Raw genomic sequence first — 16,099 nt, 5'->3', positions numbered from 1 at the left:
CCTACATGAACTGGTTCTGAATTCACTGCCTGATGACTGAGACGCTGTTTTATGAGAGTTTAGAGAACTTCAACTCCATTCATGGTGGAGGGAGACATGCAGGGCGCTGTGCGGCAAAATAGTCCCCAAAGAAAACTCATTATTCCAGATTTTCCACTGTTTTCCATCATCAACATTCCATATAAGCTCAGAAGACTCGTGTAGGTTCTCTGGTGGTTCTGGATGGTAAATAAAGTGTCTATATCTGTGTTGTAGTCATGGCGACGTCTGGTTCCCATCACCACCACTGTGAAGACGTCTGAACCGTTTCACGCCGAACCCTCTGAACCTCTGATTACACCTCACACACTGAATGCAGACAATTTTGAAAAACTGGTGGAATTGCCCTTTGTGGAAAGCTCTTTTCACCACACAGTCCTGCCAACTGTGAGAGCTTTAGTTCCATTTGTTAAGCTGAGAATTCGTGAATACGGTTAACAAAACAAAACTTTCTTTAGAGTCTAATTTAAAATTTAAAAGAGCCGAAAATTTAAAAGACAGAGAAAAAAATCCACTCGGACCAGCACAACACACACTAACACACCACCACCACCTCGTCAGCGTTACTGCAGTGCTGAGAATGATCCACCACCCAAATAGTACCTGCTCTGTGAGGGTCCATGGGGGTCCTGACCACTGAAGAACAGGGTAACAGAGTATCAGAGCAACAGATGGACTACAGTCTGTAACTGTAGAACTACAGAGTGCAGCTATACAGTAAGTGGAGCTGGTAAAGTGGACAGTGAGTGTAGAAAGCCGTAGTAGGCAGGCCTTGAGGTTGAGAACCTCTGTTCCAAATGAATATTGTGAAATGAAGTGGGAGCTTTTGGTTTGACCGACTGTATGGTTTTCAGACATCCTGGAAACAGTTGCAAGTGGCTTCAAGACCCCAAAATGATGCAATAAACCCTCCGGGCTAGAAGCACAAACTGTGGCAGTTTCATATCAGATCAGAAACTTTCCCAGATCGCATGACGCTCGCTGCTGTAAAGACATCTGAACCACTTCACACCAAACCCTCTGAATGCCTTACTCTGAACCTCAGCCACAAAATGATGCAGGACTATTTCAAGAAATTAGCGCGATTCCCTTTTAACAGTCTGATAATCAGAGGATGCGGTCACATCGGTCAGATCAGTGAGATCATTTCACTTAATAAAACGACCTAAAACAAGTAAATAATATGTAGAAATAAGCCAGATGATCTCATAATCAGCGCACAACCATCTCAAAAATGGGAAATATTCGATCGATCGAGTACATTTCAGATCATTTCACTTGACAAGAGACTATTTTTGGAGTGTATGAAGTCCTTGTGTAGGCTTTATGACCACCTTATGCCAGTTGGTCATACTTTCTGGTAATGCCAGTAGAGTTCATAAGGCTACATGACGCCTACATAAGCTTGTCATGACAACTGATGTAACCCTACATAAATGATTATTCCAATGAGCATCATCTGTCATAAACGCCACTTTGATCAAAATTGGCAAATGTGACATTTACAGCGAATAATGCCGATAATAAACATTTATTAAGGATTATATCAAGGATCATGACAAGCTTATGTAGGTGTCATGGAGCCTTATGGACTGTACCCTACCTCCTTTCCTAAAGTTTATTAAGCTTTCTATGTGTTCATCACTACTGTCCACAGTGACTGGACGTACTGGTGCCACCGACCCGACGTGGTCCACCATCCAAATAATATTTGGTCAACATGAGTTCTGTGACCAGAAACTGGTCAGTGATGAATGGAGTGGACCTACAAAGCCCATGGAAGTCTTAGATACAAGATAGTACCTAATAAACTGGCAACTAAGTGTACGTAAGTCTGATCGATTATTAAAACTTCTAAAATACTTCGTATTGACAATGATTGCTGGTCTGGTGTCGACCAGAGGAGGATGGGGTTCCCCTTCTGAGTCTTGGTTCCTCGCAAGGTTTCTTCCTCTTTTAGGGAGTTTTTCTGTGCCACTGTTGCCGCTGGCGACGCTCATGGAGGCTCGGACCCGGAGTTTCTTTCCTTTTCTTTCTGGTGAGAACCCCTTCTGTAAAAAGCCCTATATAAATAAACTTCGCTTGCTTGCTTGCTGAGTAAACGGTCTCAAAGGTACAGTGATTGTCTTTTCGAGGCACAGATGAAGCTGGTTCGTTAACCGTTTATTGAAAGTTTAGATGGACAAGGATTTTATTTGAGGAATTCATGATTACCCACTGGACACACATCTCAAATGACAAATGATGTCTCTTTAAAAATACATTTTGTGTTGAATTTGATCGAATGCCATTGATTTGGGTTGAACCTAAACATAAGCATCAAAAAGACTCTTCAAAACTCAATTTGGCAACACTTAATGCTCGACCTAAGACACGTGCCAGACTCCGGTCCTCATTAAACACACCGGATTCAACCCATCCGCTCGTTCCCAAGACCTTCCGGACTTGGATGAACTGCCAAAGAGGGAAAACACTAAGCTCTGCAGAGCTGTGACCCACCAGGAACTGAGTCCAACACATCTCTATGTGGTTTACATTCACAGCCGGGTTAAGGGAGCCGGGCCTCTTCCTATTTCCCCAATTTTGTCCAAAACATGACTGCACAACACCAGAGGGCGCCCGTGAGTGAGTCCACAACGAGTGGCTAAAATAGTTTCTAATCACTTTCCTTTAATTTTAGAAAGTAGAAGGATGTATTCCCCTGAAAAGGCGAAGAAATCTCACCCGTATGTTTTATTCATTTCGACAGCTAACAGGTTCGGGCAGCGGGACACTAACTTTACTGACCCCTGAGTGCTGATTGGTTGGTGAGCGGAGCGGCTCATTGGCTGTTTGCGGTCTCTGATGTCATGAACGTATATGAGGCGCTGTTTAAAACTCCTTTAACTCGAGTTTAAAAGCTCTTAAAATGTTAAAATGTTTTATGCTGTGTTCAGGAAATGAATGTATTCTTTTATATTAGAAACATTTAGGCATCTATAAACTATGATTTTACTCAAATGTGCCATTTAACCCCTTAGCCCATTCATTTTGGACTCACTCGGGAGCTTTTGAGAAACCCAGAGGACATTACAGAGTGGAAGTTCTCCTCTGCAAGTTCTCTGGTTTCCTTCTTCAGCTGGTCAGCCTGCTGTACCAGCAGAGGAGGAAACCCAGACTACGTCTGTTTGCCATGGTGATGGGCGAGGCCAGTGTGGTCACTTTGGTGGTCTGTTTGATTTGGCTTCGGCTGGATTCTTTGAGAAAAAGTGCTCTTTACTGATATCCGCTGGGGCCTGGTTCTCCAGATGACTCGTTTTGTCTGGTTCTTTGGTTCCAGCTCTGCTGATTCTTCACTGATTCACTGTGGATGATTCACTCCAGATGAAAAACTCTACACTGCTTTGGCTGATTTGTTTGGTACAAAAATGAATACTTTGGTTGATCTGTAGGCCAGTGGTCTCCAACCTTAGTCCAGGAGAGCTACCTTCCTGAGTTTAGTTCCAACCTGCATCCAATAAGCTGCCCCACCCCTTACTTAACTCTACAAGTCTTTTACCCTGATTTTAACCCCGATTCTCAGTGTGGCTGAGTCAGATTTTTGGGTCAGTCGGAGTCGACAGCTGGAGGGAGATTTGAGTCGTGTTTGAGGGGCGCAGTCTCAGATTTCAGACCAGGCAGAGTTTATCAGACGTTTGATTTTTTTCTAGTGCAAACTGGTCAACGACTCAATCTGGATGGACTCCTGCAACAGCCAATGGAAACTGAGACTGAGAAACAAGAACACACAGCAAGTAAACAAAGAAAAATGGTGGAGCGAAGCTTTTTAACGAGCTGAGTTTGAGGCAGAATCGAGTTTTTGTACATTTTAAACTCTAAAAATACCAACTGATCACATTTTTAAACGTTTACCAGCCGCTTCTTTACTGCGTCGGCACAAACGGCAGAGAAAACAGCAGCAGTAATGTCATGTTTGTTTCCTTGCGTCTCCTAGTAACTGGAGAACCTGCGAGTTCAATGAGCTCAGTGAGCTCCATTTGGTTCAGCAACAGCCTAAAATGTGAGTGGTGTGTGATCCCTAATCGTTTAGTGTGGATCCCCAATATTTCAGTCGCCCAAAATATCTGCAAAAACCAGTCAAATAGTGTGAGACGCCCAGTCTTTCTGATCTGTTAGTCGAGTAGTGTATCCAAGGCTTAATACATCTGATTCAGCCAATCAAGGACTTGGGAAGAGGTTGATTAGCTGGAGCAGGTCTAACTGTGGTTGGAACTAGGCTTGGTGGGAAGGCCGCTCTTCAGGACCAGGATTGGAGAACGTTGCTCTAGGTGCTTTGATTTGCTTCTTTCTTCTTTGATTGAAGGTCAAGTGATCTAGTTAGCTTGAAACTGGTGGACAAGTGGGAGGCTTTTAAACTCCGGGACAGGTGAGGGGCTGCACTCCTTTGATCTCCAGCGCTTTGTTCAGCTGAACTTCTAGAACCTTTCCTGCTTTGGTCAGCTTCAGGTTCCTCATACAGCCTTTGAACGGAGTGCTGATGGTCAGACCAAACTGCTTCAGGGTCTCTGGAAGGAACAACACGCACATGAGCGCAGGATCAGAGAGGTTTCCTCCAGTATGTTCAAACATGCTTCTATATAGAACCAAGAACACTCAGAAGAACCCTTTGCATGATTAAAGGGTTCTTTGCATGGTGAAATGGCTCTTCAGACTGATCGAGAATGTGCTGTAGATGGTTCTACATAGAACCTTTATTAAAAGCTATATGTCATCCAAACAGATTCTTCTATTGCAACAATGTTAAGCTTGTAACAATAGCAGGGCCCGTATACTGTAGAACCATGATAAGTCAAAGAACCTTTTGGATGATTAAATGGTTCTTTGCATTACAAAAGGCTTATTAAGAATGTGCTATAGACGGTTCTATATAGAACCTTTGTGAGGAGGGTTCCATATAGCACCAGAAAGGATTCTTCCATTGTTACAGTGTCAAGTTTGCAACAATAGATGAACTCTTCAAAAAGGTTCTACATAGAACCATCGAAAACACATTCTCCGTCAATCTGATGAATGCAAAGGTTTCTTTGAGTGTTCATGGTTCTATACATGACCATTTTCTGTACTAAAGAGCCCTTGAAGAACCCTTGAACCTTTTGTTAATTGTATGACACACTGAACTATGAACATAGGCTGAAGTGAACTCTTTAAAAAGAGGGTTCTTTAAGGGTTCTTTAGTAATTGGCTCTCTATAGAACCATGAACACTCAAATAACCCTTTGCATTAATAAAATGTTCTTTGCATGGTAAAATGGTTCTTCATATTAATGGAGAATGTGAATTTAGAACCACTGTGATTAGGGTTCTGTACAGCATCCAAAGGGGTTCTTCTATTGTCAAGCTTGTGACGGTAGCAGAGCCCTTTTTGGTGCTATACAGAATCAAACACAACACATTCTCCCTCAAGCTGAGGAACAATTTCACCATGGAAAGAACCCTTAAATTATGCCAAGGGTTCTTTGAGTGTTTATGGTTCTATATAGATATATATATATAACTAAAGAACCCTTGAAGAACCATCTTGTTGTATGGACAGAATTCATACAGAGTTAAAGAAGTTTTTGATACCCGGGTATCCCCCCACGTAGACGGGGTCGTTGGTGTCAGCGGACGCTGAGCGGGGGTCCGGACTCGCCGCCTCAGATTTAACGCCGTCTACAATCAGCTCCAGGCGGTGTTTCAGCTTGTGGGCGGAGACAGAATGCCACTGACTGTCACAGAGCCCCGCCCCCTCCGCGGGCTCGTACATAGCGGTGACCCGGCCCACCCCGTTATCAGCGTGGAACAGGAGCTGAACACAGACGCAGTTTAATCTCTCTCTCTCTTTCTCTCGCCCTCTTTACCCTCTAATCACTCTCTCTCTTTCTCTCGCCCTCTTTACCCTCTAATCACTCTCTCTCTTTCTCTCGCCCTCTTTACCCTCTAATCACTCTCTCTCTCTCACTCGCCCTCTTTACCCTCTAATCACTCTCTCTCTTTCTCTCGCCCTCTTTACCCTCTAATCACTCTCTCTCTTTCTCTCGCCCTCTTTACCCTCTAATCTCTCTCTCTCTTTCTCTCGCCCTCTTTACCCTCTAATCACTCTCTCTCTCTCACTCGCCCTCTTTACCCTCTAATCACTCTCTCTCTTTCTCTCGCCCTCTTTACCCTCTAATCTCTCTCTCTCTTTCTCTCGCCCTCTTTACCCTGTAATCACTCTCTCTCTTTCTCTCGCCCTCTTTACCCTCTAATCACTCTCTCTTTCTCTCGCCCTCTTTACCCTCTAATCACTCTCTCTCTCTCACTCGCCCTCTTTACCCTCTAATCACTCTCTCTCTTTCTCTCGCCCTCTTTACCCTCTAATCACTCTCTCTCTTTCTCTCGCCCTCTTTACCCTCTAATCACTCTCTCTTTCTCTCGCCCTCTTTACCCTCTAATCACTCTCTCTCTTTCTCTCGCCCTCTTTACCCTCTAATCACTCTCTCTCTTTCTCTCGCCCTCTTTACCCTCTAATCTCTCTCTCTCTTTCTCTCGCCCTCTTTACCCTCTAATCACTCTCTCTCTTTCTCTCGCCCTCTTTACCCTCTAATCACTCTCTCTCTCTTTCTCACCCTCTTTACCCTCTAATCACTCTCTCTCTTTCTCTCGCCCTCTTTACCCTCTAATCACTCTCTCTTTCTCTCGCCCTCTTTACCCTCTAATCACTCTCTCTCTTTCTCTCGCCCTCTTTACCCTCTAATCACTCTCTCTTTTTCTCTCGCCTTCTTTACCCTCTAATCACTCTCTCTCTTTCTCTCGCCCTCTTTACCCTCTAATCACTCTCTCTTTCTCTCGCCCAGTTTACCCTCTAATCACTCTCTCTCTTTCTCTCGCCCATTTTACCCTCTACTCACTCTCTCTTTCTCTCGCCCTCTTTACCCTCTAATCACTCTCTCTTTCTCTCGCCCTCTTTACCCTCTAATCACTCTCTCTCTTTCTCTCGCCTTCTTTACCCTCTAATCACTCTCTCTCTTTCTCTCGCCCTCTTTACCCTCTAATCAGTCTCTCTCTTTCTCTCGCCCTCTTTACCCTCTAATCACTCTCTCTCTTTCTCTCGCCCTCTTTACCCTCTAATCACTCTCTCTCTTTCTCTCGCCCATTTTACCCTCTAATCACTCTCTCTCTTTCTCTTGCTTGCCGCCTTTACCCTTTAATCACTCTCTCTCTGTCTCTCACCCTATTTACCCTTTTATCACTCCCTTGACTCTCCTTCTTTCTCTTGTGATTTTTTCTCTTTTTTCTTTTCTCATTCCCACCTTTGTTTCTTCTCTCTCACTCTTTCACTTCTCTTTCCTTTTTATCTTTTTGCTTCTTTCTCTCTCTCTTCTCTCTCTCCATTCAACTTAGACTCTCTCTCACCCTTTCTCACCCTCTCCCCCTCTCTCTGTCTCTCTCTGTCTCTCTCTCTCTCTCTGTCTCTCTCTGTCTCTCTCTCTGTCTCTCTCTGTCTCTCTCTGTCTCTCTCTCTCTCTGTCTCTCTCTCTCTCTCTCTCTCTCTCTGTCTCTCTCTCTCTCTCTCTCTGTCTCTCTCTGTCTCTCCCTCTCTCTCTCTCTCTCTGTCTCTCTCTCTCTGTCTCTCTCTCTGTCTCTCTCTCTCTCTCTCTGTCTCTCTCTCTGTCTCTCTCTCTCTCTCTCTCTCTCTGTCTCTCTCTCTCTGTCTCTCTCTGTCTCTCTCTGTCTCTCTCTCTGTCTCTCTCTCTGTCTCTCTCTCTCTCTCTCTCTCTCTCTCTCTGTCTCTCTCTCTCTCTCTCTCTCTCTCTCTCTGTCTCTCTCTCTCTGTCTCTCTCTCTCTCTCTCTCTCTCTCTCTCTCTCTCTCTCTGTCTCTCTCTCTCTCTCTCTGTCTCTCTGTCTCTCTCTCTCTCTCACCTTTCCATTCACCAGTTCTACTCCCAGTCCGTCCATCTTCTGGCTGCTGATTCCCATCAGGACTCCGCTGCTGGTGCTGGTGCGGAACTCCAGGTCCACAGAGACGTCGTTACCCACACGATACGTGGACACTGTAAAAATATTAACACATACAAATTAAAGACATAAACACACAAACAAACACGCCTGTATACATAAACACACTATATACACACTAAAATTTAGAGTAAAGTATATTGGACATTGTAGCACTGAAATTCAGTCACATTCCATATCATTCACTCAACAGCTTACAGCTGTGATGTATGTAATGCCTGAAATTGGGAAGTTATGAAGTGACAAAACTCCTGAAAACTCTGTTATGACCTCTCATAACGTCTGAAATCTGTTATAAAGTCAAGTAACATCTGAAAGCTCTGCTATGAAGTTATTTAACACCTGAAATCCTTGTTAAGAACCCATGTAACTCCTTAACTCTCTGTTATAAAGTCGAGTAACTACTGAAGGTCTGTTAGGAAGTCACGTAACTCCTGAAAGCTGTTATGAAGTCATCCAATTCCTGAAACATCTGCTAAGAACTCATGTAATTCCTGAAGGCTGTCATAAAGTCATATAACTCCTGAAATCTGTAACACCGGAATTCTCTGTGCTGAACCCACATAACTCCTGAAAAGCTGTTATAAGGTCACGTAACTCCTGAAATGTTTATAACGTCGCTTAACTCCTGAAGGCTGTTATGAAGTCACATGAACTCCTGAAAGCTCCACCTTCTCACAGCCAAATTCCCACCTGCTTTAGCATATCCAGTGCCGTCAAAGTAAGTCCCAGGCTGCGGGTTAGCGAAGCAGGAGCCCACCCTATAGCTGGAGGTGGGATTCTCCATGTCCACATTCAGCATCCGGAAGTTTCTGATACAGCCATTGATGCTGTACACCACCTGCACACACACACACACACACACACACACACACACACACACACGCACACACACACGCACAAAAAACGTATATTTTATCTAATATTTGAGTGTGTTGTGTACCACGGGTCACTGTGTGTGTGTGTGTTCGGTACCGGTCCAATGCGTTTGGTGGTGTAGTTCAGTGGAAGACCTCCCACATACAGCATCCCAACCACATCCAGGATGTCAGCCTTCTTCGGGCTGACTGTGTGTTTGGAATATCGATTATCCACCGTCAGGATTCCTCTCTGCTTGTCCCTCCGCACTCGGATCTGCACACAGAGCAAAGTGGTCTCAATACGCTGGGAGGAGGCCCAAAGTGTTATTACACACCTTTATAACCTAAGAATAGCTCAGCCAGCTTCTACTGAAGTCCCTGTAGTTACTGAATAATAAGCCTTAGTGTGTAGTAAGTTAAGCTAACGGTTAAAGCTGGTAATAACTTATTAATTACACCTGTATAGAATAACCCCGGCTAGTCGGGGAGTCTACCTTGTGCCAGTGTCCGTCGTTGATGATTCGGGGGACGCTGACGGATGTGTTTCCGCTGCCCAGGTCGTAGCTCAGGTGGGCCATGCCCTCCTTCACCTGGATGGTGGCGAAGTCAGCGTGGTTTATCCTGGCCATGTAGAAGACCAGCCCGGAGTCCGCTTCAGTCCGCAGCTCAAACTCAATGGCAAGACTGAGAGAAAAACACAGAGCTGTGAGTTATTTCCTCAGATCACCCTTCTAGTGATCTATACAGGATGAGAAACTGACGAGAAACTGTAGAACAGACTCAGTTTATATCACAATACCTACATTTAGAGTCAGTTATTCATTCAGCCTAATGAGAAACTGTAGAACGGACTCGGTTTATATCACAATACCTACATTTAGAGTCGGTTATTCATTCAGTCTAATGAGAAACTGTAGAACAGACTCGGCTTATATCACAATACCTACATTTAGAGCCGGTTATTCATTCAGCCTAATGAGAAACTGTAGAACGGACTCGGTTTATATCACAATACCTACATTTAGAGTCGGTTATTCATTCAGCCTAATGAGAAACTGTAGAACGGACTCGGTTTATATCACAATACCTACATTTAGAGTCGGTTATTCATTCAGTCTAATGAGAAACTGTAGAACGGACTCGGTTTATATCACAATACCTACATTTAGAGCCGGTTATTCATTCAGTCTAATGAGAAACTGTAGAACAGACTCGGTTTATATCACAATACCTACATTTAGAGTCGGTTATTCATTCAGTCTAATGAGAAACTGTAGAACGGACTCGGTTTATATCACAATACCTACATTTAGAGTCGGTTATTCATTCAGTCTAATGAGAAACTGTAGAACGGACTCGGTTTATATCACAATACCTACATTTAGAGCCGGTTATTCATTCAGCCTAATGAGAAACTGTAGAACAGACTCGGTTTATATCACAATACCTACATTTAGAGTCGGTTATTCATTCAGTCTAATGAGAAACTGTAGAACAGACTCGGTTTATATCACAATACCTACATTTAGAGTCGGTTATTCATTCAGTCTAATGAGAAACTGTAGAACAGACTCGGTTTATATCACAATACCTACATTTAGAGCCGGTTATTCATTCAGTCTAATGAGAAACTGTAGAACGGACTCGGTTTATATCACAACACCTACATTTAGAGTCGGTTATTCATTCAGTCTAATGAGAAACTGTAGAACGGACTCGGTTTATATCACAATACCTACATTTAGAGCCGGTTATTCATTCAGCCTAATGAGAAACTGTAGAACGGACTCGGTTTATATCACAATACCTACATTTAGAGCCGGTTATTCATTCAGCCTAATGAGAAACTGTAGAACAGACTCGGTTTATATCACAATACCTACATTTAGAGTCGGTTATTCATTCAGTCTAATGAGAAACTGTAGAACAGACTCAGTTTATATCACAATACCTACATTTAGAGCCGGTTATTCATTCAGTCTAATGAGAAACTGTAGAACGGACTCGGTTTATATCACAACACCTACATTTAGAGTCGGTTATTCATTCAGTCTAATGAGAAACTGTAGAACGGACTCGGTTTATATCACAATACCTACATTTAGAGCCGGTTATTCATTCAGCCTAATGAGAAACTGTAGAACGGACTCGGTTTATATCACAATACCTACATTTAGAGTCGGTTATTCATTCAGCCTAATGAGAAACTGTAGAACAGACTCGGTTTATATCACAATACCTACATTTAGAGTCGGTTATTCATTCAGCCTAATGAGAAACTGTAGAACGGACTCGGTTTATATCACAATACCTACATTTAGAGCCGGTTATTCATTCAGTCTAATGAGAAACTGTAGAACAGACTCGGTTTATATCACAATACCTACATTTAGAGTCGGTTATTCATTCAGTCTAATGAGAAACTGTAGAACAGACTCGGTTTATATCACAATACCTACATTTAGAGCTGGTTATTCATTCAGTCTAATGAGAAACTGTAGAACGGACTCAGTTTATATCACAATACCTACATTTAGAGTCGGTTATTCATTCAGTCTAATGAGAAACTGTAGAACGGACTCGGTTTATATCACAATACCTACATTTAGAGTCGGTTATTCATTCAGCCTAATGAGAAACTGTAGAACGGACTCGGTTTATATCACAATACCTACATTTAGAGTCGGTTATTCATTCAGTCTAATGAGAAACTGTAGAACGGACTCGGTTTATATCACAATACCTACATTTAGAGTCGGTTATTCATTCAGCCTAATGAGAAACTGTAGAACGGACTCGGTTTATATCACAATACCTACATTTAGAGTCGGTTATTCATTCAGTCTAATGAGAAACTGTAGAACGGACTCGGTTTATATCACAATACCTACATTTAGAGTCGGTTATTCATTCAGTCTAATGAGAAACTGTAGAACGGACTCGGTTTATATCACAATACCTACAGTTAGAGCCGGTTATTCATTCAGCCTAATGAGAAACTGTAGAACGGACTCGGTTTATATCACAATACCTACATTTAGAGCCGGTTATTCATTCAGCCTAATGAGAAACTGTAGAACGGACTCGGTTTATATCACAATACCTACATTTAGAGTCGGTTATTCATTCAGTCTAATGAGAAACTGTAGAACGGACTCGGTTTATATCACAATACCTACATTTAGAGTCGGTTATTCATTCAGTCTAATGAGAAACTGTAGAACGGACTCGGTTTATATCACAATACCTACATTTAGAGTCGGTTATTCATTCAGTCTAATGACAAACTGTAGAACGGACTCGGTTTATATCACAATACCTACATTTAGAGTCGGTTATTCATTCAGCCTAATGAGAAACTGTAGAACGGACTCGGTTTATATCACAATACCTACATTTAGAGTCGGTTATTCATTCAGCCTAATGAGAAACTGTAGAACGGACTCGGTTTATATCACAATACCTACATTTAGAGTCGGTTATTCATTCAGTCTAATGAGAAACTGTAGAACGGACTCGGTTTATATCACAATACCTACATTTAGAGCCGGTTATTCATTCAGTCTAATGAGAAACTGTAGAACGGACTCGGTTTATATCACAATACCTACATTTAGAGCCGGTTATTCATTCAGCCTAATGAGAAACTGTAGAACGGACTCGGTTTATATCACAATACCTACATTTAGAGCCGGTTATTCATTCAGTCTAATGAGAAACTGTAGAACGGACTCGGTTTATATCACAATACCTACATTTAGAGTCGGTTATTCATTCAGTCTAATGAGAAACTGTAGAACGGACTCGGTTTATATCACAATACCTACATTTAGAGTCGGTTATTCATTCAGTCTAATGAGAAACTGTAGAACGGACTCGGTTCATATCACAATACCTACATTTAGAGTCGGTTATTCATTCAGTCTAATGAGAAACTGTAGAACAGACTCGGTTTATATCACAATACCTACATTTAGAGTCGGTTATTCATTCAGCCTAATGAGAAACTGTAGAACGGACTCGGTTTATATCACAATACCTACATTTAGAGCCGGTTATTCATTCAGTCTAATGAGAAACTGTAGAACAGACTCAGTTTATATCACAATACCTACATTTAGAGTCGGTTATTCATTCAGCCTAATGAGAAACTGTAGAACGGACTCGGTTTATATCACAATACCTACATTTAGAGTCGGTTATTCATTCAGCCTAATGAGAAACTGTAGAACGGACTCGGTTTATATCACAATACCTACATTTAGAGTCGGTTATTCATTCAGTCTAATGAGAAACTGTAGAACGGACTCGGTTTATATCACAATACCTACATTTAGAGCCGGTTATTCATTCAGTCTAATGAGAAACTGTAGAACGGACTCGGTTTATATCACAATACCTACATTTAGAGTCGGTTATTCATTCAGTCTAATGAGAAACTGTAGAACAGACTCGGTTTATATCACAATACCTACATTTAGAGCCGGTTATTCATTCAGTCTAATGAGAAACTGTAGAACAGACTCGGTTTATATCACAATACCTACATTTAGAGTCGGTTATTCATTCAGTCTAATGAGAAACTGTAGAACGGACTCGGTTTATATCACAATACCTACATTTAGAGCCGGTTATTCATTCAGTCTAATGAGAAACTGTAGAACAGACTCGGTTTATATCACAATACCTACATTTAGAGCCGGTTATTCATTCAGTCTAATGAGAAACTGTAGAACGGACTCGGTTTATATCACAATACCTACATTTAGAGCCGGTTTTTCATTCAGTCTAATGAGAAACTGTAGAACGGACTCGGTTTATATCACAATACCTACATTTAGAGTCGGTTATTCATTCAGCCTAATGAGAAACTGTAGAAGGACTCGGTTTATATCACAATACCTACATTTAGAGCCGGTTATTCATTCAGTCTAATGAGAAACTGTAGAACGGACTCGGTTTATATCACAATACCTACATTTAGAGCCGGTTATTCATTCAGTCTAATGAGAAACTGTAGAACAGACTCGGTTTATATCACAATACCTACATTTAGAGGCGGTTATTCATTCAGTCTAATGAGAAACTGTAGAACGGACTCGGTTTATATCACAATACCTACATTTAGAGCCGGTTATTCATTCAGTCTAATGAGAAACTGTAGAACGGACTCGGTTTATATCACAATACCTACATTTAGAGTCGGTTATTCATTCAGCCTAATGAGAAACTGTAGAACAGACTCGGTTTATATCACAATACCTACATTTAGAGCTGGTTATTCATTCAGTCTAATGAGAAACTGTAGAACGGACTCGGTTTATATCACAATACCTACATTTAGAGCTGGTTATTCATTCAGTCTAATGAGAAACTGTAGAACGGACTCGGTTTATATCACAATACCTACATTTAGAGCCGGTTATTCATTCAGCCTAATGAGAAACTGTAGAACAGACTCGGTTTATATCACAATACCTACATTTAGAGCCGGTTATTCATTCAGTCTAATGAGAAACTGTAGAACGGACTCGGTTTATATCACAATACCTACATTTAGAGTCGGTTATTCATTCAGTCTAATGAGAAACTGTAGAACGGACTCGGTTTATATCACAATACCTACATTTAGAGTCGGTTATTCATTCAGTCTAATGAGAAACTGTAGAACGGACTCAGTTTATATCACAATACCTACATTTAGAGTCGGTTATTCATTCAGTCTAATGAGAAACTGTAGAACGGACTCGGTTTATATCACAATACCTACATTTAGAGTCGGTTATTCATTCAGTCTAATGAGAAACTGTAGAACGGACTCGGTTTATATCACAATACCTACATTTAATTAGTGTAAGCATACGGTGTGTGTTTCTGATAAAGTGGCCGGTCAGTGGAAGTACAAGGTGGGTGTTTCTATGGGTTGAAAAGGTCGCTGACTGGGTGATGAACCCTCCTGCCCACCTGTTCTTGACTTTCCTGTCATCGAACTCGAAAGCCATGTGACTGTTTCTGGACAGGCCGAACTGTTTTGCTAACTCCAGGACAACAGGCTCCTTCTCTGCTGCACAGGAGACCTGACGGATTTAATAAAGAGGATGTCAGTCAAGGGCTGGTCAGTTAGCACAGCAAGACCAGACAAGATGACCTTTTTAAGATCCCAGTTCTGGAGGCCCCTCAACGAGACTGCACTGTTTAATGTTCCCCTGAATTGAACTTGTGGAGGGCTTATGAGCTGCTGAGTCAAATCAAGCGTGTTAGAGCGGTAAAAACACCAAACTGTGGGTCGCTGCGGCCTCTAGGTCTGGAGATTTACCCAGTGGACTGAGGTCAATGCACTATGGTTAGTTATGATATCAGACTGTTATTTCCCAATTACACTGTTTTATTGTTTACATTTATGGCATTTTATCCAGAGCGACTTACAATTTGATCATTTTACACAGGCAGTGCCAAGGTGGTGTTAGGAGTCTTGCCCAAGGACTCTATTGGTATAGTGTGGGGGGCTGACCCTGGTGGGTGATTGAGCCCCAGTCTACAGTGTAGAAGTCAGAAGACTTATCCACTACACTATCCCAGCCACCGGCTGATCAGCGCTTCTCAGTCTCGCTCCTGGACTAAAACTCTCTTTTACTTCACATTTAACTGTTTTAACAACTACCAATTGACTTATTTACTAATTAATATGATAATAATTAATTATGAACTGTACAACAGTGGAGTCAAAGCTCATTGGGCTGCACTGTGCTCATTAGCAATGATGGCCATAGATCAGGTGTGAATACATAAATAAGTACTCTCTTAAAAAAGAAGGTTCTTCAGTTTAAAAAAATGGTTCTATGTAGAACCATGAACACTCAAAGGACCCACTGCATGATGAAAGGGTTCTTTGCATCATGAAAGGGTTCTTCGGATTGATGGAGAATGTGCTGTAGATGGTCTGTAGAGCCTTTTTAAAAAAGGGTTCTATATAGCAATAAAAGGGGTTCTTCTATTGTTACTATGTCAAGGTTGTTACAACAGAAGAACCTTTTTTGGTGCCATGTAGAACCATATATAACACCTTCTCCATCAATCTGAGAGACCTATCAATCGTACAGAGGGCTCTTTGAGTCTTTTTTATGTTTTTTAATCATTTCTGAGTAAAGACTTGTACCCTAATGTGATGATAAAGCATCTGTCT

General features: G+C 41.9%; 1 protein-coding gene across 1 annotated transcript in view; it reads right to left on the bottom strand.

Annotated features, from left to right (window-relative positions):
* Positions 1-2,181: 2,181 nt before the first annotated feature.
* lama2 (laminin, alpha 2) overlaps positions 2,182-16,099 on the bottom strand; it is a 268,929-nt gene continuing 255,011 nt past the window's right edge. The window contains exons 60-66 of the mRNA XM_037537821.1: positions 14,881-14,993; positions 9,411-9,600; positions 9,032-9,190; positions 8,750-8,897; positions 7,961-8,091; positions 5,644-5,866; positions 2,182-4,583 (exon numbers count right to left, since the gene is read on the bottom strand). Coding sequence (XP_037393718.1) covers positions 4,429-4,583; positions 5,644-5,866; positions 7,961-8,091; positions 8,750-8,897; positions 9,032-9,190; positions 9,411-9,600; positions 14,881-14,993 — 1,119 coding nt within the window. The 3' untranslated portion in view covers positions 2,182-4,428. The remainder of the gene's footprint in view (positions 4,584-5,643; positions 5,867-7,960; positions 8,092-8,749; positions 8,898-9,031; positions 9,191-9,410; positions 9,601-14,880; positions 14,994-16,099) is intronic.

Source organism: Pygocentrus nattereri, chromosome 4 (assembly GCF_015220715.1).
Source record: "Pygocentrus nattereri isolate fPygNat1 chromosome 4, fPygNat1.pri, whole genome shotgun sequence".
NCBI classification, from domain to species: domain Eukaryota; kingdom Metazoa; phylum Chordata; class Actinopteri; order Characiformes; family Serrasalmidae; genus Pygocentrus; species Pygocentrus nattereri.
The sequence above is the reverse complement of the archived record's forward strand: the minus strand, read 5'-3'. Positions and strand labels throughout refer to the sequence as shown.